General features: G+C 44.1%; 1 protein-coding gene across 2 annotated transcripts in view; it reads left to right on the top strand.

Annotated features, from left to right (window-relative positions):
- Positions 1-15,992, top strand: part of GRIN2B (glutamate ionotropic receptor NMDA type subunit 2B) — a 199,309-nt gene that overhangs the window by 154,703 nt on the left and 28,614 nt on the right. For both annotated transcript variants that reach the window (XM_068668982.1, XM_068668983.1), the window contains exons 6-9: positions 12,778-12,986; positions 13,288-13,459; positions 14,139-14,292; positions 15,851-15,976. In XM_068668982.1, coding sequence (XP_068525083.1) covers positions 12,778-12,986; positions 13,288-13,459; positions 14,139-14,292; positions 15,851-15,976 — 661 coding nt within the window. The remainder of the gene's footprint in view (positions 1-12,777; positions 12,987-13,287; positions 13,460-14,138; positions 14,293-15,850; positions 15,977-15,992) is intronic.

Here is a 15,992-nt window from a genome sequence, read left to right as displayed (position 1 = left end):
ACAGCGTCTCTAGAGCCAGGAAAGACAGCTGCCTGGTCACTTGTACCACTCCAGCTTCCAAAGCAGCTGGAGAGGACCCAATTACGTGCTCTTGAGGTTTAGTTAATCTCCTGATCCCAAACTAGTTCTTAGCGAGTGCTGTGTGAAATCTCGCTGTTCCTTTTACAGCCGTTGATCCACGTGCCTGCCTGCTCACAGTCACTCTCTCAACAATCAGCACGATTTCCGTGGCTGACTGCTGACGTGCATGGCTGCTCTGCAGCATCTGGCACCCTTCTGCAGCAAAGCCCCTTCCTCAGACACGAGGTGTGAGGGTGCTGTAGGGACAGCCCTGAGCTGCTTTATTTTCCCTGGGTGGATGAGGTGAGCCATCTCCATTCTGTACTGGCTTACATTGCTGCTCCCCACTGTTATGGCTCTGTTCAGATGCTTTAACAGAACACACAGCCCCCTTGCAATGCAGGATGGATTCTTAAGAGCCTTTTGTGGAGGGGAAAACCAAACTTTGGAAAGCTTAGATGGTTTGCTTAAGGTCACACAGCAAGCACAGGACAAGATTACAGCCAGCACTTGGGTCCCTTCACTCCAGGGCACTGGGGGAGAAAGCATCTGCACTCTGTGCAGCTGCTGCAGCTGCTCAGGGCAAGTCTGTGCTGTGAAACCCAGCACGGAACTGCCTGTGCTGGCGTAGGCTGGCGATGGTAAATCCACGTCATACAGAGCAGTGCCACAGGGACCCAGCAGCACGGCAGGGTAAAAGGCAGCTGTGTGAGCCTGGCGAGCTGCCTCAGCTTGCAGCTTAGCTCTACTGGGCTAGCGTGGCTAGATGGCATCTGGACCATAACTGGCTTGCATCCAGCCCTCCTGGTGTCCATGGGCCACGTACCGCCACCCTCATGCCTCTGCTGTAGGGCCACGCAGACCAGACCAGCCTGGATCTGTACATACATGCAGACCAGGTCTACTGCTCCCTTAGCCAGTTACACACCTGTTGCTGCAAAGTGAGAAACCTGCCTGCAACATAATCTGTCTTAATGCTTTCCTTTCTTCTCACCTTCTGGCCACCATGGCCGTGAGACACCTGCCAGCTTCACCCTCTTCTACCTCCCTTTGCACTCCCTTCCAGTTTGGCTTCTGCTTTCTTTGCCCCTTCAAACCCTTGGCAAGGTCAGGGCTGCTGCTCTCATAACGTGGGGTTGCATAATCTCTGTGTTGGTTCCTTGGTTTGCTGTCCATTGCTGTTTCTTTATTCCTCTCTCCTCTGCCAGTGCTTGGTGATTCAGTACCTCATGGACAGCTCTTTCTCCATCTTCACTGATTCTTTCTTGGCCTGCTTATTAGTTTTGTAAGGGCTCAAGCACATTCATAGAGCTGTATAAGTGATTACGTACAGAAAATAAAAGAACAGTGATTTCATTTGTAGCTTGCAAAGCCAAGCTAGGAACTGCCAGTCTTGTTTCACAGGCCACTTTAATTCTGTTGCTTCAGGTACCTTCGCAGCACAGGGATTGAGGCAGGGACCCCATGGAGAAAGTTGTATGCACTCATTAATTAATACTTGAATTGAAATGTCCACACACAAGTGGGATGGAAGAAAGGTTGAAAAAGAAACCGTAAAGCTGCCGTTTCCTAATATTTCAACCTAAATAAGTTCTTTTCAGAGTAGTTTGATTGATGTTTTTTTTTTTCTTTTCATTTCTTTGTGTTGTCGTTTTTTTTAATTACTATTATTATTATTTTCTAAGGGAAAAACCCCAAATCTTTTCTGTACAACTGTATTGTTCATTCTCACACACGCTGAGCCTTTGGCACTGAGTCTGACTGCTCAAACCAGTGACTAACCTGTGGTTATTCCACAGACACTCATGACAGCTCAAACTGGTTTGACTTTCTTCTGCATCCTAAATGGTGGAGTGCAAGTGACCTTTTCACAGTGGAGTCCATTTAAAAGACAGAGGAGAACCTGGATGGCTTGTCCCCATTCTGTGGGCTGTCTGATCTGGCTTTTGCCTTTCCTTTGCTCTGCCAAAGCTGGGGTCTTCATTCTTCTGACTAGTACTGGTAGGGGTGTCCCCACTGGTTTACTGGGTTGATGGGCTTAACTCTTAGAACATTTATGCTCAAATGGCATTTGGGCCATCTGCCAGGATTTCTGCAAGAAAGTGACAGAAAAGAAATGATGGTTATTTAACAGTTTATAATGCAGTTAGAACTGAATGAAATTTGATGGGCCAAAGTAAAAATCATGTCCTTAGCCTCAGGGTTTTTTCCCTGCTGACTTTCAAATGCCTGTTGCAAAATGCGGAGATGTTGGCTTTTCTCAGAGAACCAGCCTAAAGACTCTTGTAATGGAAAGTGTCAGAGAACCTAATTACAGGCTTACTACTAACTCTCCCTATAATAGAGGTAACTACACAGTACACACACATTTAAATTCACATACAAAGTCATCCAGCTAATTCCAGACTGCAAGAAGTCATTCCCTGTGTGGACTTGCACATGTCACAAAAGACCTTTTGCAACCTGCCGAGGGCCTTAGCTTCATCTTACAAGTCTAAAACTGCCTGCCATGCCTGTTGTTCTACTTCCAAGCTGCAGAAAGGAAATAGCACAATACCTGCTTTGTGTTGCCACGTGTAGGCACAAAATGACAGACAAGTCTTTGAAAAATAGGTGCTCTTGAGGTCCATCAGTGCTGAGAGAATGGGAGTATTTTATCTTCCTGAGGCCATGCTCCCAAGAAAGCAGTCCTTGGCTTAACACTTCCTTGCTGGCTAAGGTTGGCAGATAGCTTCTTTCCCAAAACGCTGATTTCAAGGTTACCTTTCTCTCTAACCTACTCAAGTCTGATTGCACTCCTTTTGCGCAGAGATGACTTGTAGCCCAGATGGCCTCAGCTGGGCCCTTGGCAGCTCTGTCTGGACTCCAAGCCCAGATCACCTTAGTATAACTGCTGCTGGGGGTACCTGTGTGTGTGTGTCTGCACCTGTGTATGGGGTTGGAAAGGAGTGAAATCTGGCCGAGCAGCTCCCTGCTGCTCACAGCATGCTTCCTGGCTCCAGCCAGCAGGGCAGCAACACACACATGTGCAGTGAACCAGCTGTCCCACTGGTGGACTTCATCCAAGGGTCAGGCCTTGCCTGTAGAGAGCAGGTAGAGCTGGCGGGTCTTGTCTTGTGCTCTGACCAAGCAGGGCAGAGTGCCACAGTTTTCGGGCAAAGCCCAGTACTTGGCTGTAGCAGAGGGCCCTGCAGCTCACAGGCTGTCCTTCTAGAGCCTCCACCCCTTACTGAGGTGGCACCATGAGGGCTGGAGGCTGAAGCGTGAGCTCCTAAGGCAGGACTCTCCAGCTGGTGGGAACAGCCCATGCCAGTGCCTGGGAGACCCCCAGCTGGCAGCTGGCCTGTGTGCTGGGTCAGTGTAGAGCACACAGACAGGAGTACCCCGGTGGTGCTCACTGCTGGTGGAGATGTGCAATGCTGACACTGCTCTGGTTTGGGCCTCCATTTGCTTTCAGGGCAGAGGTGAGGCCAGTCAGAGGTTCAGGCAGTGGCTCAGTTGGTTGCCCCTTGCAATGGCCCAACTGAGCCATGTCCCCCTTTGTCACTAGTGAGAGAAGAGCTGAACATGCCACATCTCTCAGCCGAGGGCGTGCTTTTGTCTGTGTCAGCCCAGGCTCTCTGCATGCGGGGCCACTGTGCGGTGGGCAGGGGGCTGGTGTGTGCTGGGTGCTGTGGTGCTGCACCTACCCTGGCCTCCTGCTCCTGAAAGTTAAAGGATCTCTCTGACATTCTCAGAGATGTTTCTCAAAGCGATGCCTTCCATCTTGCTTGCACAGCTCAGAGAGCAGTGAAATTCAGACAACCCACCCCCTCTCTCTTCATGTTGACTCCTCTCTCCCTGTGGGGGTCTGCTTTGACACCAACATTTTCTCAGCACAAGGCTGCCTGTGGATTTGCATTTTTAAACATGCCTTCAGCCTTAGGTCTCAAGAGATGCTGTGAAAGATATTTGCTCTGTGTCAAGAGTAGGTGTCACTGGACAGAGGAACACTCATAAGGGGTTTGCACACTGCTGTGCAGGACCCACTTATCAGCTGATGCTCTAACCCATCTCCCAGACTGCAGTGTGAATTGGCAAGTCCATCTCTCCCTCTGTGTAACATGTTTTAGGGGAAGAAAAAAAGCCTGAGTAAAAGAAGTGAAAGCTCAGCAAAATGCAAACCCAAGCCCAGCACTCAACAGGGAAAGCCAAGGGGAAAAATCATTAGATAGGGCATTACATGCATGGACACGTACTGGATGCAGACACACACCTGCACAATGCGGATGCCCTCCTTGAGACTTCAAAATGCTTCCATAAAGTGTTCAGATGTCTATACATGCACATAAAAATACACTTCTCTTTAAACCTTTGTGACTCCTGAACCCCTGTCACACAAAACATGCAGTGTTACTAATATCCCTGCTAAATTACCCCCCACCCCATGGTTCTGCAGAGGAGAGCAGTAGAGATCCTCAAGGTGAAACCTGAGATGAGCAAGACAGGGGTTTATGTATATATACAAGCCTCTGGCTTTAGGTTTTATTTGCCAGACCAGAATCTGAGTAGCCTGATGTTGGTGTTTAGGACATCAGAACAACTCCCCTCGCCTCGTTTCAGAAGGGCATGACAGCTCTAAAGGATGCAATATTCCTGAAGTAAGAGCCTGAGTCGGGCTGTCACTGTTTGTTAACTGGAGGTGGCTTATGTTGGATGGTACATTCAGTCTGCAATGTTTGTCATATATACTTCCTTCCCCCCCTCCCCCCCCCCCCAATTCTTCCGGCATCATAACACCTAATTTTTCCCTCTAGAAACTATGACTTTCCTGAGTTACATCCTTGAGACTACTCGGATCACAGTCCATATTACCATGAACAGCCTTCTCTAACCTCTCCTCTTATGTTCCACTGTTATGCCTGTGCTGACTGCGGTGTGGACTTCCATAAATCATGGTCACCTGTACATTGTGAAGTACTGAGGACCTTGAGCTAATATGTCCCTCTGGAAACCATACAGTTCCTGCCTGAGTCAGCCTTGTCAGGATAAACCCCTTCTGGGCTACCAAGTTAATGCTACCACCAGGAGCAGTACCATCACCTAGAGGAAATAATCAGCTGATCCTAGCTGGTTTTATGCATGTAGTGCTCTCTTGGTAACTTCTGTTTTGGAGGAATGATTTACCAAGGCAAACACCTTGGCATTCTTGCAGTCCTGACCTTTCCTTGACACCAGTGGAGCTCCATAGTTCATTGACTTTGCAGAAGACAGAAGCACTCAAAGTATATCTCATTAACCTTCTCCTTCTAATCATGGCAGGGGACAGGACCTCAGCAATTGCAAAAAGCATATAAATGCACCAATAAAGAAATGTTTCAGCAAAAATAGCAAGAGCTGTGTAAATGCCAGACCTCAGTGAGCTGGGAAACGGTGTTCCTGCAAAGTGCTTTTATTCCCAGAACTTCAGAAATGAGTTATAAAGCCAGAGCAGATACTTCACCCTGTCTGTACTATGCACCAAGCCTCTCCCTGGTTTATGCTAGGTGCTGCATAAGTAAACAGGGAAGAAAATTGCACCATCTTTTGTAATCTACATGCTTAATTGAATGACTATTAGAAGCTATTCCTGCTTCTGCAGGTGCAGTGGAGAAAGCAGCCTTCCCCAGGTGGCGGTGGAAGGTGAGCTTGAGGTTCAGGAAGGAGTGTTGTTTTTGTGTGAATGAATTTTGCATGTGGAGTGTTCACAACCATTTCTTGTCTGCTTTGGTTGATGTGGCTAATTAATCACCCTAAGCATCTGTAAACAGGAGATTTTTTTTTTGTTGTTGTTCTCTGTGACATCTCTTTACCTGCTACAGACCAGCCTATGCAAGGCTAGAGACTTATAGCATCACAGGGATTGGAAACAGCTGGGAAGTCAGCAGTGTAAGTGTGAGAGTCACAACTTAACCAGCTTGGGTGAAGGCTAAGAGGGATGTTCTATTCTCAGGGCCCTGGAGAAGGTTACCTCATTCCATGAATGAGAGAAATGTGAGCTTAGGAGGTGAAGACATCAATAATAAGAGCCTTTGTGTTCACATAGATTAGCTGTGGGACAGATATATGATGATTAAGACTGAGTTATGACATCTGCAGACGGAAAAGGTGAGGAGAAAAGGCTTTCTACAAAGGAGTTACTCCTCTTGTTCCTGCTTAGTTAAGCCACTGGACTGAAAAGTCTCATCTGGTTCCATCCCTGCTGCTCTAGGCAGTGACATTGCATGGCCCTATACAAACCAGTTGTGCTTCTTCTTGACCCCATTTTATTTTTTTTTCATTTCTCCTTTTGATTTGTTTTTCCAGAACCTTCCTCCTCTGATGGTTAAAAACCATCTTCTTTTCAAGGCAATTTTTCTCACAACCAGTTGTTCTTGTGCCAATATTGTTTTTCTGCTTTTAAAAAACACAACTTTTCTTCCTCCCTTGTGTATCTGTCCCCCCTTTATTTATACAGAGCAATCATATCCCCTCTTGGCTTTCATTTATCTAGGTTAAACAAGCTTTTTAATCTCCTCCTTCAAGGCAGGCTCTCTGTTTCCCCTAATCACTCAAACCAAGGTTATTTTTGATAACTAGCTTTTCTGTAAGGTTCTTTGCTGCTCACCCAAACTGAGTGTAAAACAGCATGACCTATTGTCTGTTGAGTAATTTTGAGGCGAAGAAAAGCGTCAGCTACCAGATCCAGAAAAAAAACACATCAGGGTGCTGCTGTTAAAATTTGCATTTGTTCTCTACCTTATCTCTGTGAAGCCAAAGCCTCCTATGATGACTTGGTTCCTGGTATAGTTTATATTTAATAATAGTAATGACATCTCTATCCACCCCAAAAGCCAAGCCTGTGGATCTACAGTAGTTCAATTCCAGTGGAGTATCTTGCACCAGCCTTCCAAAATCTCTTTATTCCCAATGATTTTATTTATGCATGACTTATTTCTATACAATCTACTTCAGCATTAAGGTTCTAACAGCACCCCCAAGGTTTACCATTACTTTTATGAACCCTAATCAGCACATACCTCCCATTGGCAGTGTCCCAGTTATAATTGTTATTTCTATGGTGCTTCAGTTATTCCTACAGTAGTCCTTTTCAGGTCCTGCCCAGTTGTTCTGGTTTTTCTATGTCCTCATTCAGGAGCTGTACGAATTGTACTAACAAGGCTCGTCTTTCTCCCTAGACCCTCCCTCTCTCCCAGAGGGGTTAGGTATGCTTTTCCATCAGCTTTGTTGCCAATAACACTGCTATTTTCTGCCAGCTGCCCAACATCTTACCTGTACCTTTTGTATATTTGATTTTGCCTTTTCCGTGTATTAAAATCATGTGTAAAAGTTACATAAACTCTTTCCAGTTAACTATATTACAGGAAGGTAAATGGCAGGTAGCTTTTCATGCTTGCTATTAGAGTTCCTTCATCTAGATCTGTCAGACACATCTTTGTATGTGTATCTACTCATTTCAATATTATTTTTGAGTCTCATGACCTTTTCTGTATTTATCTACCCAGTGCACCCAGACATGAGAATGTACCATTATCTCCATTTTACACAATGGGGAGTGGAGGGACAAGGGTGTTTGCAGATCAGGTCCCAGAGGTCCTTGGCAAAACAGGGGATGTGCCTTTTAATCCCTGCCCGGTGCTGTTGTCTTTGTGCTTGCCCACTGCAATGAACAAGCCCCTCAGCTCCTGGAAAACAAAATGTAATAAGGGAGGAAACATTGAACTTTCTGGGAAAAGCAGAAAGCATTCGAGTTCTAAGTGAGTTTGGAGTGGTCTTTTATTTTGTAAATGAGACCAAATATGTTTTGTTCCTTTTCTTGTATCTCTTCTATACCAAGAGTGGAAGGAAGTAAGAGATTTAAAGAGTAGTGTAAAACGTGGTACAAATAGGAGCCTGAATCAAAAAAAAACAATCAAAGATCTTCACCCAGACGTAGCTCTCCTAAACCCCAAATCAGAACACAAGAGATCTGAGTATCTTGTACAAGCCATGTATCTGAACCTCTTCTTTTTTCACCCACAGTTGTACTCTGCTGCCTAGTCCTTGCAATCCATATTTCTGTGAGGTTTTGTTTCTCTACCTGTTGACATTAGTTGGAGGTTTCTACAGATGATTTTTTGTTCTTTGGTCCTTCCTTATCATAGTAGGAGATACTCAGAGGTTGGTTTCTTCCTTGGCTGCAGCAGGCAGCTTTGGAGATTCATAGGAGTAGCTTGGACTTGTCTATATTACAAATCTGAGTGAGGGCTTTGTAAATGCTTAGACTGGGTGCTGGTCATTTGGTGGTTGCTTTTGCCAATGTAGCATTTAAGGTATCCACTGAAGGAGACTACCAGCTCTTGTGTTATAAACATCTTACTGACATGATAACATGGAAAAGAGCACATGCAGAAGAATAAAGAAATATACTCTCCTGGTATAAACTGCAGCAAGAAGATTTAGGTTAGAAATAAGGATTTTTCTTTTAACCTTTTAAATAGGACAGATAGACTGCCCACAGAGATCATGGGCTCTCTGTTGGTGAAAAGGACGGGTTGGACAAACATCTGTCAGAAATGCCTGTTACAAGTCTTAGCTTCTCTTGCTAGGGGATCAAAGCTTCTGTTAAGAATTAGTTTCAGGGAGCTAACGTTCTACAGAACCTTTCATTAAGGATGCACATTAACATACTGCAGAACACTTTTATTCTGGCTGCATTATACTGTGTTTAAGGCAATTTGCCAGCCGGCTGGAAGGTTTTCGGAAGGCTCTGACTTTTTGTAGGCAATCTTACCTTTTGTCTGCCCATGATAGCTTATACACTTAGGCAAACCAATAGCATATAGGATTAACATTTTGTTCTACAATAGCTCTCATTTTCTTGTTTCACAAATGCATTGGACTTCTCCCAACAGCTTGTTAATCCAAAGTAGGATCCTATATTTGAAGGTGAAAGTTAGCTGCTCCCCTCCCTCAATGCCTCCAAATTAATCTCTAAACCAAAGTGACTTCCCTTTCTCGATAAGATCAGATGTGGTACAGACAGAGAAGGGGGGATTTAAGGTGAAATTCTGGCTCTTAGGAACCCTTCCCCGGCATATAGGATCATACTTGGGTTTTGGAGAACATGATTAGAAGTTTTTTTTTTTTAATTTTTTATTTTATTTTATTTTATTTTTAAGATACCTAGCATCCTCATTTTTTGCTGATTCTGTAACCCTCCAGTGCTCCTGGTGGGAGTTTGGATAACTGGGCTCTGATCAGAGAACACCCAGTGGGTCTTGAAACTGCAGGGTGACAAATATGTAGGATGCCTGGGATGGTTTATTTTTCCTCTTTTTGCTGAGGCAAGCACTGAGCAAAACCTAAGTAATAACAGTTTACAAGCTGTTAATACCAAATACCCTGAGACTTCAGAAGTGCCTTGCTCTGCTCTGCACAGCTTGGCAGGTTATATTCTTTAAGAGCTGGCATCATTACCTGGACAAATCTGTGACATTTAATTCTGTTGTGGCTAACCTCTGTCCCCAGAGTGAATTGCTCCTTCTCTCTCATGCCAGATTATCTAGAATACAATGCACATTTTTATTTTCTTTCTCTTGTATTGTCTCTGTCCTTTGCACATGTGGCGTTTCTTATTATCTTTACTGTCCTTGTCTACATGTTGCTTAAGGCCTCTCTTTAACTACATGTATACACATTGGATCCTTACATGCATGAGCACCTAAAAAAATCTGCCCTCTCTTAATTCATAAACCTTTTCTGAATTTGCTTGTTTCTATCATTGACTCATATCAATACATGCCTGCAGGTGTGTGAGTAATCATATGGCATGCCTGATTGCTCAGGTTAGCAAAGAAATGTAATATTTGCACATACTCTTGAGACAGTCTTAGTTCATTTGAAAATGTTGGCAAGCACATTTCCTTACACCCTGTTTTTCCTCCTTCTTGGTTAATTTATAAGGACTCTATTGGGATAATAAGGAAAGGACATGTACTACTATATTTGCAGGTGAGGTGCTCCAGCACGCAGGAGGCAATGGTAGGACTGTCATTGTTGTCCTAATTTCATAATGTTGGCCTGTGTAGTACAATGCTGTGAAACGTGCTTGGCACGCAGCCTTACAAAGTCCCCTTTCTGTCCCAGAGAACTTCTGGGTAATTACGAGTTGGGTTTGCTTATCTGATCTTATTTATCACTTAAAGGTTTATATCATGCCTATTACTGTGATATCTAAGTGCTGCTGAGATACTGCAAGATGTCTCTTTCATCAACTGCTTATTTCTATGATAAGTTAATGTTATTGAGCTGAAGTCTGGGCTGTTCTGTGTAGCATCTTAATCATTGGTCCCTCCTGAGCACTGTGCGTGTAGTTATTCTGCTTGTCTGGTGGCCTCATTGAACGGGTTTTGGGGATTTGAGCTCAGTTACTTGAAGACTAGAATTGCACTGCAGAAATCTCTAGCTCAGATGATGATAAATTGATCTGCTCTGTCAATGAGCAGGAAGGGCAGGGTTGAGCAGGCCCTGGGTGAGCATATGAGTATATGCTTTCTATTCCCTCAGAAATGTACTTTGCACATCCAGTCTTAGGTAGGGACATGAATACAGACGGTCTGCTATGGTAGTCAACACTACTTTTCTTTTGTGGATGGAAGATGCCACCAGCTCCCTGGGCTCCCAGTTTGCCAACTTCCACCTGCTGCTCAAAGTGTATGTAAAAATGAAAACAATTGCCCTGCCCAATCAATTAAAAAAATAGAAAAAAAGAGAGAAAAAGAAGATAAATAGCTATGTACCCTGTTTGCTGGCCCAAGCAGGATGATTCTGGTGGTGGGAGAAGCATTAGGAGCAAACTTGCCTTGACAGTTTTTGGTTGCTGTGCTTGTAAGGGTTCACAGGGAGGGTAAAGTCTGCTGCCCAGCCATTTCACCCTCTTCTTACAAAGAGTGCAGCCCTACTCTCTCTGGGGTGCCGTGTTCACACTGCAGGGATGGATAGGGAGGCTGCTGTCTCTGGGTGATTTCTTCTGCCTTTCTTCTCCCTCCACCAGCCCCCAGTGTGGGTTTTTCTTTCATGGCCAGATGAAGCGGTTGTTTGTTTGTTTTGAAGGTGACAAGTGTTTTATGTGAATTCTGGCTGCTCTCAAATGCCAAACCCCAGCTGGGCTTTGAGTTTCACAGAATAACCGCTGACACCTAATGAGCCTCTAATAAGTGCTTCTCCCTCCCTTTCTGTCATTTAAATAAATAAATGATGGAAATTTGGCGGTGGTGGGAGGTGGTGTTGGACTGCAGTGGAATGAAGCTTTTCTGTTTACCCATTGAGCAGGTACACCACCAAAAAACAGTCACACAAGCCCCCCCTCCACTGCCTCTCCCCGTGAAGGTGTCTCAGCTCCAGCCTGGGGGGCTTTGTTTGAGGACTGAGCAGGAAAGTTCCTTCTTGAGCCCAGTTAGTTTCTTGCCCTCCCATCTCAAACTGAGAGCCAAGGTGCTAATTAGTGTCAGTTGTGATGGGGGGAAATGAGAACAGAGGCGAGACTTTGATAGTTCAAAGTGTAGTGGTTGTTCAGGTGTTTTCTTTTCCTGGAATTTTTGCAAGGATTAGTCTACCATTGGCAGTGGGTGTGCTACATGCATCATCTCTTTGGGGAATGGAGTGGCTTCAAAACAACTCTTACTTGTGGCAGTAGGTATAAGGTGAAGGGGTTCCCATCCCCCTTTTCTGGTCTCTGAAGGTGTGATTTCTGTTTGCTGAAGAAATGGAGAATGAAAAGATATAAAATGGCAATATGTCATTGTGGAAAAAATAGCAAAAGTAGAAATAACAGATGCTGCTTGATTTTCATGTGTCAGAAACAGAACAATTCCTTGTTTCCAGCTAACATATGCAACCAAGTCATTGTGAAAGGACAAGTGCAAGTATTTTAATGAGCCCTTAGCTGGGGATAGTGAGAACTACTATTAAACAAGCATCTCTGTCTATGTTCATCTCCTGTGAAGATACTCCTGAAACTGCTGAACACCTTCAGTTGAGCCTAACTCTTTTGGTTGCCTATCTCCTCTGTCATTTGGAAGAACTCAGTCCTGACAAGGAGTTGGCAACTTTTTTTCCAGAAAGAGTTATTTCTGACAAAGGCAACTTTGGTTAAAATGAAACAATTTGATTAATTTCAGTGAAAATAAGTGAAAACAAATTTTTTGAAAAAATGTTTTGTTTTGACTTTTTCAAGTGAGATGTTTCAATTTCTCTGTTTCGAAATTGTGTTTTGTTTCATTTTTTTTTTCATATATTTGTCCTCTTTTTTAAGGGAAAATTACCATTTTTATTGTGGCTAGCAGACTGGAATCAACTTTTCAGGAGACAACAAGCTACATGGTTGTTGCTTGACTGAGAAAGCTCAAAGATATCATGTCTTTTTGACCAGGGTGATGGTATTCCCCTTGTCATCCACTCACCTGCCCAGAGGCTGAGACCATCAGAGAGATGAGACATCCCCACACTCTTGCTCTCTTTCTCTCCCTCTCCCTTGGTTTGAACCCATTTCCTCAGAGCCTTCTCTCCAGAAATACCTCTGTCCAACAGAGATATCTCCATCCAACAGCTGTTAGCTTGAGTACTCCAGAGTTGTTCTGCCTGGGTCCGTGGGAATGTGTTTGCGGCAGAGGGATGGGGCAGCTAGAAGTCTATTTTGTGTTGTGTGTGTCTCCACAGGTGGGAAAATGGAAGGAAAAAAAGCTGCAGATGAAGTATTATGTGTGGCCCCGCTTTGAACTGTATCCTGACTCTGAGGAACGCGAGGACGACCACCTGAGTATAGTGACCCTGGAAGAGGCACCGTTTGTCATTGTGGAGAATGTGGACCCCCTAAGTGGCACCTGCATGAGGAACACTGTCCCTTGCCAAAAACGCATTGTGACTGAGTATGCACCCCTGTTTTTTTTTTGTTGGGTTCTCCCTTCTCAGCAGAAAGTAGAGTCTATTGGGCCAATACTGGCACATCCTGATAATCATTTTTAGCAAAGTCACCTCACTTTGCCCAGCCTGGCCAATGCCTGTTCATGACTGGCCCCACTGGGCAAGTCCTTGCAGTGTGTTCAGCACATATATCACAAGTGAAGTTCTCCACGTTGTGTTGTGGGAGGGGGAGCACATACTGACAGCAGAGGAGAATTAAGGGGATTTTCACCAGCCTTCTAACCCATTACTGTTATGATTGTTCAGGAATAAAACCGATGAGGAGCCAGATTATATGAAGAAATGTTGCAAGGGGTTCTGCATTGACATCCTCAAGAAAATCTCAAAGTCTGTCAAGTTCACCTATGATCTCTACTTGGTGACTAATGGCAAGCATGGGAAAAAAATCAATGGGACATGGAATGGAATGATTGGAGAGGTCAGCAGCAAAGGGAGGGCATGGTGGGCTTCATTCTTGGGCTGGGTGCTATAGGTCAGGTCCAATCTCCCATCATTTATTGTGTGCCCTGCCAGGGAAAGGACAGAGGTGACTCTATAGAAATGATTGGCTTGGATTCTTTCTGGGCATTATGTGAATTAATCTGCTCTGACACTCTGACCGTGACCACCTTTCCTGTTTGACAATTAATTATTATTCCCTATAGTGTCACAAATTTTGCCTTTATAGTCAAAGAAAGAGTGTGATATCCGTGCACCAAAGAGGCTGCAACCTAGATTAAGCTTAGATCATATATAAGATGTATAAAGAATGAAATAAGACTTTGCAGTGTTAGAAGGAGGAGAAAGCAAGGACAGAAAAATGAGATAAGAAGTCTTCTCGGTGGATGATGTGTTTATCCTAAGACCTCTGCAGATTTATTTTTTATACGCATACCAGCTTTGAGGGGAAGATAAATGTCTATAGATTTCCTGAAAGAAAAAGGTGTCCCAATGAAAGATTAGGAAGGAGAAATGATAGAAACAATATAGGGAATGGGATTACAGGAGTAAAAAGGACTGCATGGAGAGACAGGAGGGTAAGAAGGGGCTTGGTTGTGGTATTTGAGAGGGGCTAGCCTTGGGTCTGTGCATGTGAACTCTTCTTCTGTTTCCTCCAGGTTGTCACCAAACGGGCCTACATGGCTGTGGGATCCCTCACAATTAATGAGGAACGTTCAGAAGTGGTGGATTTCTCTGTGCCCTTCATAGAGACGGGAATCAGCGTCATGGTGTCACGTAGCAATGGAACTGTCTCACCTTCTGCCTTCTTAGGTATCATTTTAGTCTAAAATTAAAATTTCACCCAGTGTTCATCAAAAATTAGGTGAAGGTTACTTGTGATTCTTAGCCTGAAAGTCCCTTTTTGGGAATATCTGTGGGACAGGTATATAAAAATAAACTGTGATGTTTTAGTTCTAAATCCCAAGCAAGCGAAATCCAGGCAAACGCAAACAAGCACTGCCTAGAAGTTCCAAGGCATTTCTCAGTAATCCTAGCAAAGAATGGGCTCACTCAGGGTTGTCACCTACCCTACAGCATGTGGTATCCCAGTGACTCAACTAATAGCATGTTCAAACAGTGTAGGCCAGAAAAAAAATTGATTCAAACCTTAGAGCTGTTCTGCCACTATACTTAGTGATAACAATTAGCAAAGAATTGCTGCGCTTTCAGAGACATTATTGTAAAGAGAATATTAGCTTGATCCTTCCTTGACAAAGCAACTGGAGGAAGTTAGAGATCTAACAGCTTTTGAAGAAGGGTTGACCCATCAGTTCTTTGCTGACACTGTGCATCCCAGTAAAATGATCTCTGTTGCTCTTCAGTGGTGGAGAGTGGTCGGAGAATGCAAAAGTGATACTGCATTTGCCCCAGGCATCCATGCCTTCCTAGTAACTACTATTTGGCTTTACAAAATGCTTTATGATGCAGCAAACACAGTATATGAGTTATATAATTACTGTCTGCTCTCTGCCAGGAACCTGAGAACACTTACAGAAATAATTTTATATGGGCAAAGAAATTTTTCCAAACTCCTCTTGAAGAAGGAGTTTCATTACTGCTCACTCTTCAGCAATTTTTGCCTTTAGCCAAGGCAAATTGGCTTCCAATATTCCATTAATATTACTGGGGTGTGTAAAACCAACAATAAACTAAACTCCAAATATTTAAATTAATATTAAAATCAAGTTGAAATATTGACTATAGTGTGGACCAACATCCTAGGTTTGTTTGATCTGGTACGGTACCATCTTTACCTGTTCATGCTTGCAGATGGAGAAAACCTGTCAAAGATCAAGCACTTGCAGAATATGAATGCTAACATTTCTAGAATGAGCCAGTGTTCCCATTGCTACAGGAATGGAATAGCTGAAAAACTACTATCATTACGGCTGAACCTCAGAAATTTGGAGATGCTCTTTGGCTCAATAACATCTTGAAAGTTGAATGTTTGTTTGAAATTCTGCCAGTTCTGTTTGATTTTCCCCCACTCTCTCCAGATGGTGCTGGAGGACTTCCTGAGAACAATCTTTTATCAATGCATTTTATTTTATCAATGCATGTCACAGCGGCTGCATGTGGTTCCAGATGGAGCCATGTGTCACAGATGTAGCTGTAAGAATGAATGCAGTCATTACAGGAAAAGGAAACTACACTTCTACTAATTCAGGACATTTCTCAGACTGAGGTTGAAGGCATCTCCATAACTTCTGTTTTTCCCAAGCCACACACTCTCACTGGGGTGCTCTGGAGGGCAAAGAAGGGGGGGGGGGGGGGGAGAGGTAGCTGTGCTACACTGGGCCTTTCAACATGTTTTTTTCTTCCTCTCTAGAGCCATTCAGTGCTGATGTATGGGTGATGATGTTTGTGATGCTGCTTATCATCTCTGCAGTGGCCGTCTTTGTCTTCGAGTACTTCAGCCCTGTGGGCTATAATCGGTGCCTTGCTGATGGCAGAGGTAAGGGGAGCCGCTC

This window comes from Anas acuta, chromosome 1, assembly GCF_963932015.1.
Source record: "Anas acuta chromosome 1, bAnaAcu1.1, whole genome shotgun sequence".
In the NCBI taxonomy this organism is placed as follows: Eukaryota; Metazoa; Chordata; class Aves; order Anseriformes; family Anatidae; genus Anas; species Anas acuta.
The sequence above is the reverse complement of the archived record's forward strand: the minus strand, read 5'-3'. Positions and strand labels throughout refer to the sequence as shown.